Source organism: Nicotiana attenuata, unplaced genomic scaffold (assembly GCF_001879085.1).
Source record: "Nicotiana attenuata strain UT unplaced genomic scaffold, NIATTr2, whole genome shotgun sequence".
Taxonomy (NCBI): Eukaryota; Viridiplantae; Streptophyta; class Magnoliopsida; order Solanales; family Solanaceae; genus Nicotiana; species Nicotiana attenuata.
The window spans coordinates 193,676-210,318 of NW_017671323.1; the positions used below are offsets into that span (position 1 = coordinate 193,676).

A 16,643-nucleotide genomic window follows, 5' to 3' on the forward strand; every position below is an offset into this window, starting at 1 on the left:
AGAATTCGGGATGTATCCTTTGTGCATAACAACTATTGAAAAAGAACTTGTATCCGGAGGTAGTTTAAATCAAGGCGACATTGTCCAAATAGACGAAGCAGTTCAAAGGTACGATTCCGATACAGATGATACACTGGCTCTAGATTTTGTCAATTCAGGAGAAGCAATTGGGGGTGTTCGAACTGGACAAGGATTTGATAATTTCCAAAACTAATCAAAGGGAGGTTATGGCTGGACAAGTGTATAAGGATAAGGCTACATTGAAAGAGGTGATGGAGAATTATGCTATATCTCAAAGGTTTCAATTCCGGGTTGATAGGTCTAATGCTGTCAGGTTTGAATGTATTTAATTTTTTTTTTTTTTGTATTTTCTATTATTGGTTCGAGCTGTAAGTTTAACGTTGTTGTATTTATGCGTATTTATGTATTTCCTCTTGATTATCACAGATGTAGTAAACATATGTTTGTTTATGGTCCTTAAATACATGTATTCATATGTATTTTACTGGTATAATTACATTATCAGAATGGTAAAATCGCCAAAAAATAAATTCATGTACGTGTATATATCTTTGTATGCTGCTTGGGCGTGTATATATCTTTGTATGCATATAAAAATATAAAAATACATTGCTATAATTATTCTCTTATTTTGTCTACTGTGGTTTTAAGTGTATGCATATACCACCAATTGTATTCAGTTGTATTCATTGTATTTAAATGTATATAACTATAACTGAATTCAGTAGTATAAAAATTTATATATATATAGATGTCAGGATGTATCTATGTCAGATTGTATTCGTGTGTATATGAGTGATTTTTTTTTTGTAAACACTTATGCTAATCATATGTACAATGATTAATTCTTTGCAGGTATGCATTATTATGTATTTCAGAAGATTGTGAATGGAGGTTTAAGGCTTCAAGCATTAACAAATCAGAACTATTCAAAGTGAGAGAATTCATTGATAACCATACATGTCCGCTGAAGGACAAGGTGTATGAGCAGCGGCAGGCAAGTAGCAGCCTTATAGGTGGTATGATTAGGCCTAAGCTTACTAATCATAAGAGGAAATACACCCCAAAGGATATTATTGATGATGTGAAATCAAATTTAGGTGTAGATGTTAGCTACATGTTGGCGTGGAGGGCTAAAGAAAAGGCAATAAATTTTTTGAGAGGTGAACCGGCTGATTCATACAAAAAATTACCAGGATACTTATATACAATGGATATGACATATCCAGGTTCCCACATCAGAATGGTAAAATAGCCAAAAAATGAATTCATGTACGTGTATATATCTTTGTATGCCTTTATAAAGGGGTTTGATCATCGTAGACCCATTGTTGTTGTGGATGGAAGTCACCTAAAATCTTACTACACCGGGACATTCGTTTCGGCAAGCACGTTGGATGGTGCAGGTGAGTATCTGAATTATAATACCATCTGTTAATATTTTAAAGATTGAAATACATGTTTTAAAAATATGTATTCAATTGTTTTTATAGGTCATACATTGCCACTAGCATATGGTGTTATTGATTCAGAGAACGATGCTACTTGGACGTGGTTCTTTGAGCAATTCAAGATAGCATACGGTGACAGGGAAAACATGTGCATCGTTTCAGATAGAAATGAGAGTATCATTAAATCTGTATCGAGAGTGTATCCAGATGTACCGCATTTTGCTTGTATATGGCATCTATGGAACAACGTATATAAGAAATTCAAAAAGAGCCATGCCAAGTTGAGCGAGATATACTTCTCGATGGAAAAAGCATACACACAAGCTGAATTTGACAGTCTGATGGAGAAGGTGGAGAAGGTAGATATTAGGGTGAAAGAATACTTAGAGTTAGCTTGTCACGACCCGGATTTCCCACCCTCGGGAGTCGTGATGGCGCCTACTATTAGGAGCTAGGCAAGCCAATTATTTATTATCTCTTTTAGCAAACCTCGACATTATTAAAAACAACGAAACATTTAATAGAAAAGCGGAAGTCTTAAATATAAATAAACTGAAAGTAATGCGGAAGTTCAATACAACTCTACCCAAGAACTGGAGTCATAAACTCACGAACGTCTAGAGAATGCTAAATACAATGTCTGAATAAAAATATAGTTTTGTTTGTTCCGGTACAAAGGATAACAAACTAAAGTAAAGATAAAAGAAACTCCAGGCCTGCGGACGTCAGCAAGGCTACCTCGGTATCTCTGGACTGAAGTCAGCTCCCAAATCTACTATTGCTGTCCAAAAGCTGCTCCGGCACCGTGATCTGTGCAAAAAGATGCACAGAGTGTAGCATCAGCACAACCGACCCCATGTGCTGGTAAGTGCCTGGCCTAACCCCGGCGAAGTAGTGACGAGGCTAGACCGGACTACCAAACAAACCTGTGCAGTTCAATATATATGTATGCAATATAAAGGTATACAGAAATTAACAAGTCAAGGGGGGAGGGGGAGCATGCTGTAGGGGCTGTAACAATTCAGGTATAAAATCAATAATTAAGGAATGAAACAGTACAACTACAATATCAATGAGAGTAGGAAATCAACAGTTTCACGGCACCATCCTTCGTGTTTTTACTCTCATTCTCACCCAAACAATCATATAAAGTGCACGGCATCACCCTTCGTGCCTTACCTCACAAAATGATGGCACGGAATGATCCTTCGTGCATAAACACTCATATCATGGCACGGAATGTTCCTTCGTGCATTAGTAATCATATCATGGCACGGAATGTTCCTTCGTGCATTAGTATTCATATCACAATCGTGCACGACATCACCCTTCGTGCTTTATCACTCATCCTCACCCAAACAACAATCACAAACAATGGGGCGGGGGAATAAACAAACAAAATAGGAATCCCGGCAAGGGAACAATAACAACAATTTCAATATCCCGGCAAGGGAGAAAAAGTCTACCAAACAGCAAAACATCCCGGCAAGGGAATAACCAATAACTCATTAGCTTTCTTTCATTTCTTACTTCACATCTCACTTTATCACTTGAGCCAATGCTACCAAGAATTTTATAATCTCAGATACCTTTTCAATTCGTATCACCACCAAGCCAAAACACCACAAAAATCAAATGATTATAATGTTTTTCCCATGTTCTTTACAATATATAGAAATCCTCAATTAACATGGAATTCATAACAAATCATGATAATCACCCTTTAAGGACTCACGGTCATGCTAGACATCAATGTATAGATACTCGTCACCATGTCTATACATCGTACTCGATCAATTAGCAAATAGCAAACAAGACTCAACACATATTCCCTCAAGCTAGGGTTAAACCAAACACTTACCTCAAAGCCTTGAATTCCACTCAATCCTCAACAATCGCTTTACCCCGCGATTCCACCACCAATTTGCTCGAATCTAGTCACAAATTGCTCAATTACTTTAATAAACACTAAATGAATCAATTTGAATGCATAAAAATGAATTTCCCAAGTTTTTCCCAAAAATTCCAAAATCGCCCCCAGGCCCACGTGGTCAAAACCCGAGGTTCGAACCAAAACCCGGTTACCCATTCCCCCACGAACCCAAATATGTAATTTGTTTTGAAATCGAACCTCAAATCGAGGTCCAAATCCCCAATTTTTAGAAAAACCTAGGTTCTACCCAAAAACCCCAATTTCACCCATGAAAATCCTTGATTTTAAGTGGAAAACATGTTAAATGATGTTAAAGATTGAAGGAACTGAGTAAAAATCGACTTACAAATGTTTTGGGATGAAGTTTGTTCTTGAAAAATCGCCTATGATGTTTGGGTTTTGAAAGAATGGTGAAAAGTGACTTGAAATTCATCTAAGTATGAAAAATGCAGGTTGCAGATATGGGAAATGCGAAGTTGGGTTCGCAATTGCGAACCCTGCAGGCTTGGGAAATGCGACACTACTATTCGCATTTGCGAACTAAGGCTGGCCAAGGGACCTTCGCATTTGCGAAAATGGTCTCGCATTTGCGAACCAGTGGCCGTCGCATTTATGCGACGCCTGGCTTCGCATTTGCGAACTTTGGCTTGCTTAGGCTGGTTTCGCATTTGCGAAAAACCCTCCGCATTTGCGATAGCTGGCCTTCGCATTTGTGAACTCTGGATTCGCAAATGCGAAAACTGCAGATCAGCTGATACCAGGTTTTTTTCCAAAATGAAAAATGCAATCCGACACCTATCCAAAACTCACCCGAGCCCTTGGGGCTCCAAACCCATTATACACACAACCTCAAAAACATCCTACGGACTTACTCATGCAATCAAATCGCCAAAATAACATCAAAAACAACGGATCAAACCTCCAAACTCATGAATTCTTCCAAAATTTCATAAAACATAAATTTTCCATTTTAGGTCCGAAACACGTCAAACGACGTTCGATTTCAACCAAACTTTACAGAAAGCGCTTAAACCATATATAAGACTTGTACCGGGCGCCGGAACCAAAATACGAGCCCGATACCACAGTCTTTTAATTAAATTTCATTTCTAATTTCCTTAGTAATTTCAGAAAAATAATTTCACAGAAAAATTCATTACTCGGGCTCTAGACCTCGGAATTTGACTCCGGGCATATGCCCGAGTCCCATATTTTTCTATGGATCCTCCGGGACCGTCAAATCACGGGTCCGGGTCCGTTTACCCAAAATGTTGACCGAAGTCAACTATATTAATATTAATATCAAAATTTAGCATTTTTCACAAGGAGTTCATATTTAAGCTTTTCGGCTACGCGCCCGGACTGCGCATGCAAATCGAGGCGACTAAAAATGAGGTTTTCAAGGCCTCGGAAGCACGGTATGAATGAGAAAACAGGTGATGACCCTTTGGGTCGTCACATTCTCCACCTCTAAAACAACCGTTCGTCCTCGAACGGACAAAAGAAAGAAGTACCTGAGTCGGGAAAAAGATGAGGATAACGGCTCCGCATATCAGACTCGGACTCCCAGGTCGATGCCTCAGGAGGCTGACCTCTCCACTGAACACGCACTGAAGGAAAACTCTTCGACCTCAACTGTCGAACCTGCCGATCTAGAATAGCCACCGGCTCCTCCTCATAAGACAGATCCTTGTCCAACTGGACAGTGCTGAAATCTAACACGTGGGCTGGATCGCCGTGATACCTCCGAAGCATGGACACATGAAAAAACTGGATGCACGGCTGACAAGCTAGGCGGCAAGGCAAGCCTATAAGCCACCTCTCCCACACGGTCGAGAATCTCAAATGGGCCAATGAACCTAGGGCTAAGCTTGCCCTTCTTCCCAAATCTCATCACGCCCTTCATAGGCGACACTCGGAGCAAGACCCGCTCACCAACCATGAAAGCTACATCTCGAACCTTACGATCCGCATAACTCTTTTGCCGCGACTGAACCGAACGAAGCCTGTCCTGAATGATCTTGACCTTATCCAAGGCCTCCTGAACTAAATCTGTACCCAATAACCGAGCCTCTCCCGGCTCAAACCATCCGACTGGAGACCGACATCGCCTACCATACAACGCCTCATATGGAGCCATCTGAATGCTGGACTGGTAGCTGTTGTTGTAGGCGAACTCTGCTAAAGGCAAAAACTGGTCCCACGAGCCTCCAAAATCAATGACACAGGCTCGGAGCATATCCTCCAATATCTGAATAGTCCTCTCGGACTGGCCGTCCGTCTGAGGATGGAACGCTGTGCTCAACTGAACCTGGGTGCCCAACTCCTGCTGAACTGCTCTCCAGAAGCGCGAGGTAAACTGCGTACCCCGATCCGAAATAATAGATACCGGCACCCCATGAAGGCGAACAATCTCTCGGATGTAGATCTCAGCTAACCTCTCCGATGAATAAGTGGCTGCAACAGGAATAAAATGCGCTGACTTGGTCAACCTATCAACAATGACCCAAATAGCATCAAACTTCTTCCGAGTCATCGGAAGTCCAGTAACGAAATCCATGGTAATCCTCTCCCACTTCCACTCGGGAAGCTCAATCCTCTGAAATAGTCCACCAGGCCTCTGATGCTCGTAATTAACCTGCTGACAGTTCAAACATCGAGCCACATATGCAACAATATCTTTCTTCATTTTGCGCCACCTATAGTGCTGCCTCAGATCCTGATACATCTTCGCGGCGCCCGGGTGAATAGAATACCGGGAGCTATGGGCCTCCGCTAAGATCAACTCTCGAATCCCGTCAACATTGGGCACACAAACTCGCCCCTGCAGTCTCAAGACACCATCATCATCTAAGGTCACCTTCTTGGCACCTCCACGCTGCACCGTGTCTCTCAGGACACATAAATGGGGATCATCAAACTGCCAATCACGGATACGCTCCAATAATGAAGAACGAGCAACTGTGCAAGCTAACACTCGGCTAGGCTCAGAGATATCCAACCTCACAAATCGATTGGCCAAAGCCTGAACATCCAAAGCAAGCGGCCTCTGGCTGGCCGGGATATAAGCAAGACTACCCATGCTGGCGGACTTCCTACTCAATGCATCGGCCACCATATTGGCCTTCCCCGGGTGGTACAAGATAGTAACATCATAATCTTTCAGCAACTCCAACCACCTCCTCTGCCTCAAATTCAACTCCTTTTGCTTGAACAAGTATTGAAGACTCTTGTGATCAGTGTACACCTCACACGTCACACCATATAGATAATGCCTCCAAATCTTCAAAGCATGAACAATGGCTGCCAACTCTAGATCATGAACCGGATAATTCTTCTCGTGGATCTTCAACTGCCTCGAAGCATAGGCTATGACTCTACCATCCTGCATCAATACTGCACCAAGCCCAATACGGGAAGCATCACAATAGACTGTATAAGGCCCTGAACCTGTGGGCAAAACCAATATCGGTGTCGTAGTCAGAGCTGTCTTGAGCTTCTGAAAGCTCGCCTCACACTCATCCGACCATCTGAACTGGGCGCCCTTCTAGGTCAACCTGGTCATCGGGGCTGCGATAGATGAAAACCCCTCCACGAATCGACGATAATAGCCTGCTAACCCCAAGAAACTCCGAATCTCTGTAACTGAAGCTGGTCGAGGCCAGTTCTTGACTGCCTCAATCTTCTTCGGGTCCACCTGAATACCCTCTGCTGATACGACGTGACCCAGAAATGCAACCGAACTCAACCAGAGCTCGCACTTCGAGAACTTAGCATATAACTGGCTATCCTTGAGAGTCTGAAGAACCACTCTGAGGTGCTGCTCGTGCTCCTCCTGACTGCGGCAGTACACCAAAATATCATCAATAAAGACTATCACGAACATATCCAAATATGGCCTGAACACTCGGTTCATCAACTCCATAAATACTGCTGGGGCATTGGTCAACCCATATGACATGACCAGGAACTCATAGTGCCCGTACCGAGTGCGGAATGCTGTCTTAGGGACATCGGATGCCCTAATCCTCAACTGATGGTAGCCAGATCTCAAGTCTATCTTTGAAAACACCTTTGCACCCTGAAGCTGGTCGAACAAATCGTCAATCCTCGGCAGTAGATACTTGTTCTTTATTGTCACTTTGTTCAATTGCCGGTAATCAATGCACATCCTCATCGAACCGTCCTTTTTCTTCACAAATAACACCGGCGCACCCCAAGGCGAGACGCTGGGTCTAATGAAACCCTTATCAAGCAAATCCCGCAATTGACCCTTTAACTCTTTCAACTCCGGCGGGGCCATGCGATACGGCAGGATAGAAATGGGCTGCGTGCCCGGAGCCAAATCAATACAGAAGTCAATGTCCCTGTCGGGTGGCATACCCGGCAGGTCTGAGGGGAAAACATCTGGAAACTCCCGGACAACAGGCACAGAATCTATATGAGGAACCTCAGTACTGGAATCACGAACATAGGCCTAATAGGCCAAACACCCCTTCTCGACCATACGTCGAGCCTTCACATATGAGATAACATTGCGAGTGGCATGACCTGGGGTCCCTCTCCACTCCAAACGGGGCACATCTGGTAAAGCCAAGGTCACGGTCTTGGTGTGGCAATCCAAGATGGCATGATACGGGGACAACCAATACATCCCTAATATGACGTTGAAATCCACCATGTCTAAGAGAAATAAATCAACACGGGTCTCAAGACCCTCAAACACTACCACACAGGAACGATGAACTCGGTCGACCACTATAGAATCACCCATCGGTGTAGATACATATACAGGGACACCCAAGGCATCACTAGGCATAACCAAGTACGGTGCAAAATAGGATGACACATACGAATATGTAGACCCAGGGTCGAATAGCACTGAAGCATCCCTATCACAGACCAGAATAGTAACTGTAATAACTGCATCTGAAGACTCAGCCTCTGGCCTGGCTGGAAGAGCATAACACCGGGGCTGGGCCCCACCTCCCTGACCCATATCCCTAGGACGATCGGCTGCCGGCTGGCCTCTACCTCTGGCGGTCCGAGCTCCACCTCTATGAGCCTCTACCCCCGGCCTCTAGCTGGCTGGGCGGCCTGTGGATCACCTGATGCCTGAATCATAGGCGAGGACCCTGCTGCTGAGAGCTGTCAGAAGCTCGAGGGCAATACCTGGCAATATGCCTCGTGTCACCACACGTGAAACAAGCCCTCGGCTGCTGAGAATAACGGAGTGGTGGTGTGCTGATAGGTGATGATGGTGAATTGAAGAGCTGCTGGTCAGAATAATGCGTCTGAGAACCACGACCACCTGAAGTACCATGAGAGACCTGGAGAGCTGACTGAAAGAGCCTCGGAGGATGGCCTCTACCATAAGAATCCCCACCTCCAGACGAGGTACCACTGAACCTACCTGCATGACGGGGCCTCTTATCTAACCCATGACCACCTCCCCGTGCAAGAGCCATCTCAACTCTACCGGCCGCATTGGCCGTCTCCTGAAAAGAAATCTCACTCTCGGCCCCCATAGCCATCTGGAGACGGATCGGCTGAATCAAACCATCAATAAACCTCCGCACCCTCTCTCTCTCGGTGGGGAGTATAACAATAGCATGGCGAGCTAGATCAATGAACCGGGTCTCATACTGTGTGACTGTCATAGAGCCCTGCTGAAGGCGCTCAAACTGCCTGTGAAGAGCATCTCGCTGAGTAACGGGGAGAAACTTCTCCAAGAACAACTCTGCAAACTGGTCCCAAGTCAGAGATGGCGACCCTGCTGGTCTGGCTAAACAATAGTCCCTCCACCATGTCTTGGCGGATCCAGATAGACGAAAGGTGGCAAAGTCGACCCCATTGGTCTCCACAATACCCATAGTCCGAAGAACCTCATGGCAGCTATATAAGAAATCCTGGGGGTCCTCTGAAGAAGCACCGCTGAATGTGATGTGAAGAGCTTGGTGAACCTATCCAGCTTCCACAAAGCATCTGCGGACATAGCCGCTCCATCGCAGGTCTGAGTCACAATACCCGGTTAGACTGCCACAGCTAGCTGAACCACTNAAGCATCCCTATCACAGACCAGAATAGTAACTGTAATAACTGCATCTGAAGACTCAGCCTCTGGCCTGGCTGGAAGAGCATAACACCGGGGCTGGGCCCCACCTCCCTGACCCATATCCCTAGGACGATCGGCTGCCGGCTGGCCTCTACCTCTGGCGGTCCGAGCTCCACCTCTATGACCTCTACCCCCGCCTCTAGGTGGCTGGGCGGCCTGTGGATTACCTGATGCCTGTATCATAGGACGAGGACCCTGCTGCTGGGAACTGCTCGAAGCTCGAGGGCAAAATCTGACAATGTGACTCGGGTCACCACAAGCGTAACAAGCCCTCGGCTGCTGACCCTGTCGACCTGAATGTCCACCCCGAAAACTCTAAAGTGGTGGGGCACTGATGGGTGCTGATGGTGAACTGTGAGGCTGCTGGTCAGAATAATGCGGCTGAGAACCACGACCACCTGAAGTACCATGAGAAACCTGAAGAGCTGACTGAAAGGGCCTCGGAGGATGGCCTCTACCATAAGAATCTCTACCTCCAAACGAGGTACCACTGAACCTACTTGTATGACGGGGCCTCTTATCTGACCCATGACCACCTCCCTGTGCAAGAGCCATCTCAACTCTACCGGCCGCATTGGCCGTCTCCTGAAAAGAAATCTCACTCTCGGCCCCCATAGCCATCTGGAGACGGATCGGCTGAATCAAACCATCAATAAACCTCCGCACCCTCTCTCTCTCGGTGGGGAGTATAACAATAGCATGGCGAGCTAGATCAATGAACCGGGTCTCATACTGTGTGACTGTCATAGAGCCCTGCTGAAGGCGCTCAAACTGCCTGTGAAGAGCATCTCGCTGAGTAACGGGGAGAAACTTCTCCAAGAACAACTCTGCAAACTGGTCCCAAGTCAGAGATGGCGACCCTGCTGGTCTGGCTAAACAATAGTCCCTCCACCATGTCTTGGCGGATCCAGATAGACGAAAGGTGGCAAAGTCGACCCCATTGGTCTCCAGAATACCCATAGTCCGAAGAACCTCATGGCAGCTATATAAGAAATCCTGGGGGTCCTCTGAAGAAGCACCACTGAATGTGGTGGTGAAGAGCTTGGTGAACCTATCCAGCCTCCACAAAGCATCTGCGGACATAGCCGCTCCATCGCAGGTCTGAGTCACAATACCCGGTTAGACTGCCACAGCTAGCTGAACCACTGGAACCTGAGCCTGGGGAGCTACCTGCTCCGGAGTACGTGTAGCAAGAGTCTGAACTCCTCCTCCAGCCTGGGAAGTGGCTGGTGCTACTGGAAGCAAACCCGCTTGAGTGACGCTCTCCATAAGGCCTACCAATCTGACCAAAGCGTCCTGAAGAACTGGGGTGGCTATAAACCCCTCTGGGACCTGAGCTGGGCCCACCGGAGCCGCTGGAGCTGGAACCTCCTCGTCATAATCAATTTGAGGCTCCACCTCTGGGGCTGCTGCTCGGGGATGAGCTCTGCCCCTGCCTCGGCCTCGGCCTCGCCCTCTGCCCCTCGTAGGAGCTGCTGCTGGGGGCTCAGGCTGCTGCGCGGTAGAAGAGGAAGCACGTGTTCTCGCCATCTGCGAAAGAACAGAGTAGAGAGACAATCAGTATTTGAGGAACAGAATCGCACGACAAGAAAGAACAAAAGTGAAATTTTCCTAACTCTGTAGCCTCTAGGGGATAAATACAGACGTCTCCGTACCGATCCCTCAGACTCTACCGAGTTTGTCCGTGAGTTGTGAGACCTATGTAACCTAGTGCTCTGATACCAACTTGTCACGACCCGGATTTTCCACCCTCGGGAGTCGTGATGGCGCCTACTATTAGGAGCTAGGCAAGCCAATTATTTATTATCTCTTTTAGCAAACCTCGACATTATTAAAAACAACGAAACATTTAATAGAAAAGCGGAAGTCTTAAATATAAATAACTGAAACAATGCGGAAGTTCAATACAACTCTACCCAAGAACTGGAGTCACAAACTCACGAACGTCTAGAGAATGCTAAATACAATGTCTGAATAAAACATAGTTTTGTTTGTTCCGGTACAAAGGATAACAAACTAAAGTAAAGATAGAAGAAACTCCGGGCCTGCGGACGTCAGCAAGGCTACCTCGGTGTCTCTGGACTAAAGTCAACTCCCAAATCTACTATTGCTGTCCAAAAGCTGCTCTGGCACCGTGATCTGTGCAAAAAGATGCACAGAGTGTAGCATCAGCACAACCGACCCCATGTGCTGGTAAGTGCCTGGCCTAACCCCGGCGAAGTAGTGACGAGGCTTGACCGTACTACCAAACAAACCTGTGCAGTTCAATATATATGCATGCAATATAAAGGTATACAGAAATTAACCAGTCAAGGGGGGAGGGGGAGCATGCTGTAGGGGCTGTAACAGTTCAGGTATAAAATCAATAATTAAGGAATGAAACAGTTCAACTACAATATCAACGAGAGTAGGAAATCAACAGTTGCATGGCACCATCCTTCGTGCTTTTACTCTCATTCTCACCCAAACAATCATATAAAGTGCACGGCATCACCCTATGTGCCTTACCTCACAAAATGATGGCACGGAATGATCCTTTGTGAATAAACACTCATATCATGGCACAGAATGTTGCTTCGTGCATTAGTAATCATATCATGGCACAGAATGTTCCTTCGTGCATTAGTATTCATATCACAATCGTGCACGGCATCACCCTTCGTGCTTTATCACTCGTCCTCACCCAAACAACAATCACAAACAATGGGGCGAGGGAATAAACAAACAAAATAGGAATCCCGGCAAGGGAACAATAACAACAATTTAAATATCCCGGCAAGGGAGAAAAAGTCTACCAAACAGCAAAACATCCCGGCAAGGGAATAACCAATAACTCATTAGCTTTCTTTCATTTCTTACTTCACATCTCACTCTATCACTTGAGCCAATGCTCCCAAGAATTTTATAATCTCAGATACCTTTTCAATTCGTATCACAACCAAGCCAAAACACCACGAAAATCAAATGATTATAATATTTTTCACATGTTCTTTACAATATATAGAAATCCTCAATTAACATGGAATTCATAACAAATCACCCTTTAAGGACTCACGGTCATGCTAGACACCAATGTATAGATACTCGTAACCATGCCTATACATCGTACTCGATCAATTAGCAAATAGCAAACAAGACTCAACTCCTATTCCCTCAAGCTAGGGTTAAACCAAACACTTACCTCAAAGTCTTGAATTCCACTCAATCCTCAACAATCGCTTTACCGCGCGATTCCACCTCCAATTTGCTCGAATCTAGTGACAAATTGCTCAATTACTTTAATAAACACTAAATGAATCAATTTGAATGCATGAAAATGAATTTCCCAAGTTTTTCCCAAAAATTCTAAAATCGCCCCCAGGCCCACGTGGTCAAAACCCGAGGTTCGAACCAAAACCCGGTTACCCATTCCCCCACGAACTCAAATATATAATTTGTTTTGAAAGCGGACCTCAAATCGAGGTCCAAATCCCCAATTTTTAGAAAAACCTAGGTTCTACCCAAAAACCCCAATTTCACCCATGAAAATCCTTGATTTTAAGTGGAAAACATGTTAAATGATGTTAAAGATTGAAGGAATTGAGTAAAAATCGACTTACAAATGTTTTGGGATGAAGTTTGTTCTTGAGAAATCGCCTATGATGTTTGGATTTTGAAAGAATGGTGAAAAGTGACTTGAAATTCGTCTAAATATGAAAAATGCAGGTTGCAGATATGGGAAATGCGAAGTTGGGTTCGCAATTGCGAACCCTGCAGGCTTGGGAAATGCGACACTACTGTTCGCATTTGCGAACTGAGGCTGGCCAAGGGACCTTCGCATTTGCGAAAATGGTCTCGCATTTGCGAACCAGTGGCCGTCGCATTTGCGACGCCTGGCTTCGCATTTGCGAACCTTGGCCTGCTTAGGCTGGTTTCGCATTTGCGAAAAACCCTCCGCATTTGCGATAGCTGGCCTTCGCATTTGCGAACTCTGGCTTCGCAAATGCGAAAACTGCAGATCAGCTGATACCAGGTTTTTTCCAAAATGAAAAATGCAATCCAACACCTATCCAAAACTCTCCCGAGCCCTCGGGGCTCCAAACCCATTATACACACAACCTCATAAACATCCTACGGACTTACTCGTGCGATCAAATCGCCAAAATAACATCAAAAACAACGGATCAAACCTCCAAACTCATGAATTCTTCCAAAATTTCATAAAACATAAATTTTCCATTTTAGGTCCGAAACACGTCAAACGACGTCCGATTTCAACCAAACTTTACAGAAAGCGCTTAAACCATATATAAGACTTGTACCGGGCGCCAGAACCAAAATACGAGCCCGTTACCACAGTCTTTTAATCAAATTTCATTTCCAATTTCCTTAGTAATTTTAGAAAAACAATTTCACAGAAAAATTCATTACTCGGGCTCTAGACCTCGGAATTCGACTCCGGGCATATGCCCGAGTCCCATATTTTTCTACGGACCCTCCGGGACCGTCAAATCACGGGTCCGGATCCGTTTATCCAAAATGTTGACCGAAGTCAACTATATTCATATTAATATCAAAATTTAGCATTTTTCACACGGAGTTCATATTTAAGCTTTCCGGCTACGCGTCCGGACTGCGCACGCAAATTGAGGCGACTAAAAATAAGGTTTTCAAGGCCTCGGAAGCACGGTATGAATGAGAAAATAGGTGATGACCCTTTGGGTCATCACATAGCTGGATACGAAAAGTGGGCTAGGTTGTATGCACCTGTTAACAGGGGATGGACAATGACGTCAAATATTGTTGAGTCAATCAATGCAGCACTAGTTTCAGCAAGGGAATTGCCAATATACGACTTCCTCGAAGAAGTTAGGAAGATATTTGGACGTTGGAATTGTAGTAACCGCAAAGAAGCTACACAGACATACACGACGCTTGGAAAAAAATACCAGGAGATGCTGACTTTGAATAAGACAATGTCTACACGTATGACTGTAAGTTTTATTTTAATGTCATTGTATTATATAGCTTAATTGTTTTCTGAAATAACTGACATGAATACAACTGAATACAGACATTTTTTATAATACAACTGCCATGAATACATATGAATACAACTAAATTCAAACACATACAAGACATATTTTATCGAAGATCTGATATGAATACAACTGAATATAACTAAAAACATGGTGCTAAAACTATTCGAATACATCAGAATACAACTAACAAATATGTATTATACATAATTTTAATATGTATTGTCATGCCGTATCCTTCTAATGTTTTTGTTACACTTCAGTTGCCTAAAGTACAACAGATTTTTGATAAGATAAGACGTAATTACAGTTTATAGTCTGCCGGTCTAAATATATGATGTATTCATTTGTATGCAAATATTTCAGTTGTATGTAACTGAGTAGTTCAGCATTATACATATGGAAATTCAGTTATATGTGCTCAAAACTTATATTTCTATTTTTAAATGTAGGTGGTACCATCAACTGAATACTTACATACGGTTAACGATGGAGGGAGGCATTACAGAGTCTGCCTGTTAGAGAGAAAATGTGTTTGTGGGATGTTCCAAGTTGATGAATTACCATGCCCACATGCCTGGGCTGTATTGAAGAGCAAGTTTCTAATGCCAGAAGAATATTGCTCTAACTATTACAAACCAAATACTGTTGTAATGACATACGATGTGCCTGTGTACCCGCTACCGGACAGAAATGACTGGAACATACTAGCACATGCTGCAGAGGAGGTTGTACTACCACCCAAATGGAAAAGACCTCCTGGAAGGCCAAAGAAGAAGCGCGATAAACCTTTAAGTGAGTTGCCGCAGCCGAAAAATCAACATTCATGTAGCATATGTGGGCAAGGAGGACATAACAAGCGAACGTGTAGAAATGCTCCACATAGCATTTAGTTAACACTCTGACATGTATTGGTGCTTCAACGATTTGTCAATAATTATGATGACATTGTCAATTAATAAATTCTCATTGTTAAGTAATAATTTCTAAAATGCCTTTCGTGAATAGATTCTGGATGCATTTAGTTGCAGTAATGTGTTGGATACATTAGAATACAGCCTTGTCCACATATACTTTGACATATTATTATAGACAGTGCCTGAGTTATATATATAACTTGTCAAAATACTTCGGAATACAACTATGTAGTCAGCTATATTATAAAAAATAGGTTGAATACATATAACATGATTAGATTCTGTATACAGTTAGTTTCAGTATTAAGTTGAATACAATCGAATACAACCTTGTCCACATATACTTAGACATACAATAATAGACAGTGTCTGAATTCAATATAGATAGCTAGTCAGAATACATCGGAATACATATATATACTCAGCTATAATATAACAATTTATGCAAATACGTATAACCTGTTCAATACATCTGAATTTGTATTCTTTAATATGTATTAACTGAATTTGAAAGATAAATATTAAAGAATACAACTGAAAACATATGAATACAGCTGAAAAATACAGCTGAATACAACTGAATACAGATGAATACAAAAAATACATCTGAATTCTTTAATATAACCTACCATCAGTATACATAAAGTTTCTGCCTTTGATATTAACCTGTTCAAAACGTATAACCTGTCAAGCCAAGTTACTGATTATTAATAAATACTTATATCCTGTAAGATACATATGAATATAAACTGAAGAATAAGCATTAATACTTACGAAGAAAACAATGAAACATCGATTGAAAAGTTGCAATTGTCATACATGAACACTGTTGATAGAGTGATGGTTTGTTCTAACTGAATACCATCTTCACCAAAAAAATTACTCAAAAAACAGTATTCACCTAAAAATAACATTCTAAAACTACATTAACATAAAGCTACTCTAACACTATCTGCAACTTTGAATCTGACTTCGTGATTTGCCTAGCAATCTTTGAGGGTGCTTCATTCTCGCTTATGGCATCAGCGTCTATCTTCCGCATAGCATAGTCCCATAGGAGAGCACCATATCTTTGACGGAGTAGATTGGAATCAAATTGTAATGACCCGACCGGTCGTTTTTTAGAATTCACGCCCCGATCCCCTATTTTCTGTTCCCCTAAGTTCATTTCTGCTATTTTGTTTTGCC

The 16,643-nt window shown here is 43.4% G+C and overlaps 1 protein-coding gene across 1 annotated transcript; it reads left to right on the plus strand.

Annotated features, from left to right (window-relative positions):
• Nucleotides 1-227: 227 nt before the first annotated feature.
• LOC109207561 lies at nt 228-15,431 on the plus strand. Its single transcript, XM_019370500.1, has 7 exons — nt 228-334; nt 877-1,267; nt 1,328-1,427; nt 1,515-1,860; nt 13,518-13,532; nt 14,277-14,493; nt 14,991-15,431. The coding sequence occupies exons 1-7, from the start codon at nt 228-230 to the stop codon at nt 15,429-15,431; spliced, it is 1,617 nt and encodes a 538-aa protein (XP_019226045.1).
• Nucleotides 15,432-16,643: the final 1,212 nt, after the last annotated feature.

Coding starts and splice junctions, on each gene's coding strand:
- LOC109207561 (XM_019370500.1), top strand. CDS start 228: ATGGCTGGACAAGTGTATAAGGATAAGGCTACATTGAAAGAGGTGATG. Junction 335..876: donor GATAGGTCTAATGCTGTCAG/GTTTGAATGTAT, acceptor AATTCTTTGCAG/GTATGCATTATTATGTATTT. Junction 14,494..14,990: donor CAATGTCTACACGTATGACT/GTAAGTTTTATT, acceptor TTTTAAATGTAG/GTGGTACCATCAACTGAATA.